Source organism: Bombina bombina, chromosome 1 (genome assembly GCF_027579735.1).
Source record: "Bombina bombina isolate aBomBom1 chromosome 1, aBomBom1.pri, whole genome shotgun sequence".
Lineage (NCBI taxonomy): Eukaryota > Metazoa > Chordata > Amphibia > Anura > Bombinatoridae > Bombina > Bombina bombina.
This window is the reverse complement of record NC_069499.1, coordinates 589,432,833-589,435,803: the sequence shown is the minus strand read 5'-3', so window position 1 is coordinate 589,435,803 and position 2,971 is coordinate 589,432,833. Positions and strand designations below refer to the sequence as shown.

Sequence of the window (2,971 nt, the reverse complement as noted above, 5' to 3'; positions counted from 1 at the left end):
AGCATCTTTCAAAAGTTATTGATGGACTTTATGATAATTGCAGAAAATTTATTTTTTTCCCCACATCACCCAGAGGTTGGCGTGATGTTAAGAGGGACTTTTTTCTTTTAGGTGGCATACCCAATGTCCTTGGGGCCATTGACTGCACTCATATTGCCCTAAGACCCCCTGTGCGCAGGGAGATAATATTTAGAAATAGGAAACACTTCCACTCCTTAAATGTGCAGATTATATGTGATGCAAACATGTGCATATTAAATGTTGTGGCAGGGTTCCCAGGAAGTAGCCATGATGCCTACATCCTCAGGAATTCTGGTGTGTGGAGATTGTTTGAGACAAATCAAATGCCTGAAGGACATCTCCTCGGTAAGTGTTTATGTATATATTATGATGCCTTCATGTGTTCAATATTTTGACATTTTATTGTTTCATTGCTTTATAATCCTTTATGTATGTGTCTAAGGGGGTGAAATTGATTAAATAAATAAATTGTTAATCATTTAAAAGATATATATTAACTATGTCATAGTAAGACATATGCATAACATTATTTTATGTCATACATTGCTTTATGGAAAGATGTGTGTTTATCTATCTATCTATATCTATATCTATATATATATATACTGTATATCTATGCATTCATATTTTAGCAGATTCTGCATATCCTCTTAAAAAATGGATTTGGACACCATTGAAAGAGAACCAGGTTGTTGGGCCTGCTGAATTAAGGTAAAATATATATTTATTTTCTGCTCATGTGTGTCAGAAATATTGATTGTGCCTTGCAAAATGCTCACTATAATCTGTAGAAAAGTAGGACCAGTACACACTTCATAGGAATGTCCCTTTAAATCACTCTTGGGTGAATGTAGGTGCAAACCTGGAGGACCTCCTTTTCCAAAGTCCCAGTAAATGTAATGAAATAGAACACACAGGTAGCACTCTATGTGGAGCAACAGCACCTTTATTGAGCAACGTTTCGGGGCTCCTGCCCCTTTATTAAGCTATATATCTGTGTTTGTGCACATACATTTGTTGCTTGATTATCTTGTGTGTGTGTGTATATATCACTATCACAGACATAACAATGTTGTACTGAGTGCCTTTAAAGGGACAGTCAAAATACAAATCATCTATTATCAGTGAAGCATTTATAAATCTCTCTGCTTCAATATAAATATATTTATATATATATAAAATGGTTTAAAGATTTATAAGATCAAACCAGGAATGTAGTTAGCTCATTAGTATTTGATTTGTCTTCACATTATATATTATAATCATATTTCTTGTTCTTTTAATACAGATATAATGAAGCACATATCCGAACACGTGCTATAATCGAACGACTGTTTGGTGTTCTAAAAATGCGCTTTCGCTGCCTGGACAGATCAGGGGGGGATCTCCAATTCAGTCCGGAAAAAGCTATTAAAATCATAGTGGCATGTTGCTGTCTACACAACATGGCACAGGAGCATGGGATGTTGAACGACTTACTTCCAACACCACAGCCCCCAGGTGAAATCTTTGAGCCTGATGTAATTAATCATCCCCAACCCCTCAATGCCCATTTGGAGAGATCTGCAACTATTCAAGAATTCTTTTCAGGTATTTTTATAGTATTGTAATGAGACCTTTTAGTTATTTATGATTATGTTTTTTAATAATACACATTTGTTTCTTTTAATGTTTTACAGATTGAAGATTCTCAGAAATGGAATACCACTCCCCTCCCTCTCTCCTCATCCCTATATTTACCACATTTTCCCTAAATAAATGTATACTTTACTCAAATATAGTCATGGTGAATGTTTCTTTATTTCCAGCTATGTACTAATCAATGCATTCATCTTATGATTTATGTATAACATAATTATCTAAAATATCATTTTAATTATATTCCAAATATGACTTTGTTCTCTTGGTATAATTATTTAAAGAGCAGCTATGCACTCCTGGTTAATAAAATTGAGTACATGGGTGAACCAATGACAGACAGGATATATACTGTATGTTGGCAACAATAAACAGCTCCAACATAGGTTCTATGCTGCTCCTGATCTTACCTAAATAAAACTATAATCAAAGGATACTAAGAATATTAAGAAATATAAAGAATATAAATATATTAGATTTGCTTTTAAATATATATGTTTTAGCAAAATAATGGAATTTATGTCACTTTAAAAGAAAAAAGGAAGAGTGTGTTCACAATAAAACATTAATGAACCAGATAAATCATTCAATTCCAATCAACTTACATATGTACTCATAATCAATTTAATCCTTTTATGTTTCTTATTTCAATCATGTATTTAAGTTTAGGAGCCATTCCATTTAATGCTCATCACCTGTGGTGCACTTGCTGATTGTTGCCTACATTTAGACAACAATCATCAAGCGCTCCCCATGTGCAGATTCAAAATGGGTAGATTCCTAAGATAACATTCCTGTTTTATTAAATTACAGATGATAATTAAGTTAAATAGATTATAGGATTACATATTTAAGTATATAAATACTGCATGCTCTAATTCCTGAGTTTTATTTTTAATAGGCTATCCCTTTAAGAAATATATCAGATGCTCATTTCAAAGAGACAAATCCAGATATAATATAATCCTTAAAATAAAGATACATTATCAATACATACAATCCCCTGAGATTGCACACTTGAATGGCATGGTTACCTCATAGAAAATAATATAGAAAAATAAGTCAAAGGAAAAAATCTTTTTATCATGAAGATGAGTTTTATTATTACAGATTTACCCTCATTCAAATGTAATTTTCAATGTGAAAATCATATTTATTCAATACAAAACGATGACACATTAAAGTTATAATGTGTCATAGTACTAATATTTATAAAATATATGTAATGTCATGTCTGCTAAAGCAGATAATACATTTGCAATATTTAGACTATTAACCAAAATACATAAGTGCTTAATATGACATACTTCAA

At 31.9% G+C, this 2,971-nt stretch overlaps 1 protein-coding gene across 1 annotated transcript; it reads left to right on the top strand.

The window, feature by feature from the left end:
* The first annotated feature begins 255 nt into the window (after positions 1-255).
* On the top strand, positions 256-1,797 carry LOC128638897 (putative nuclease HARBI1). Its single transcript, XM_053691028.1, has 4 exons — positions 256-366; positions 654-732; positions 1,310-1,611; positions 1,701-1,797. Exons 1-4 carry the CDS (start codon positions 345-347, stop codon positions 1,703-1,705), a joined length of 408 nt encoding a protein of 135 aa, XP_053547003.1. The 5' UTR covers positions 256-344; the 3' UTR covers positions 1,706-1,797.
* Positions 1,798-2,971: the final 1,174 nt, after the last annotated feature.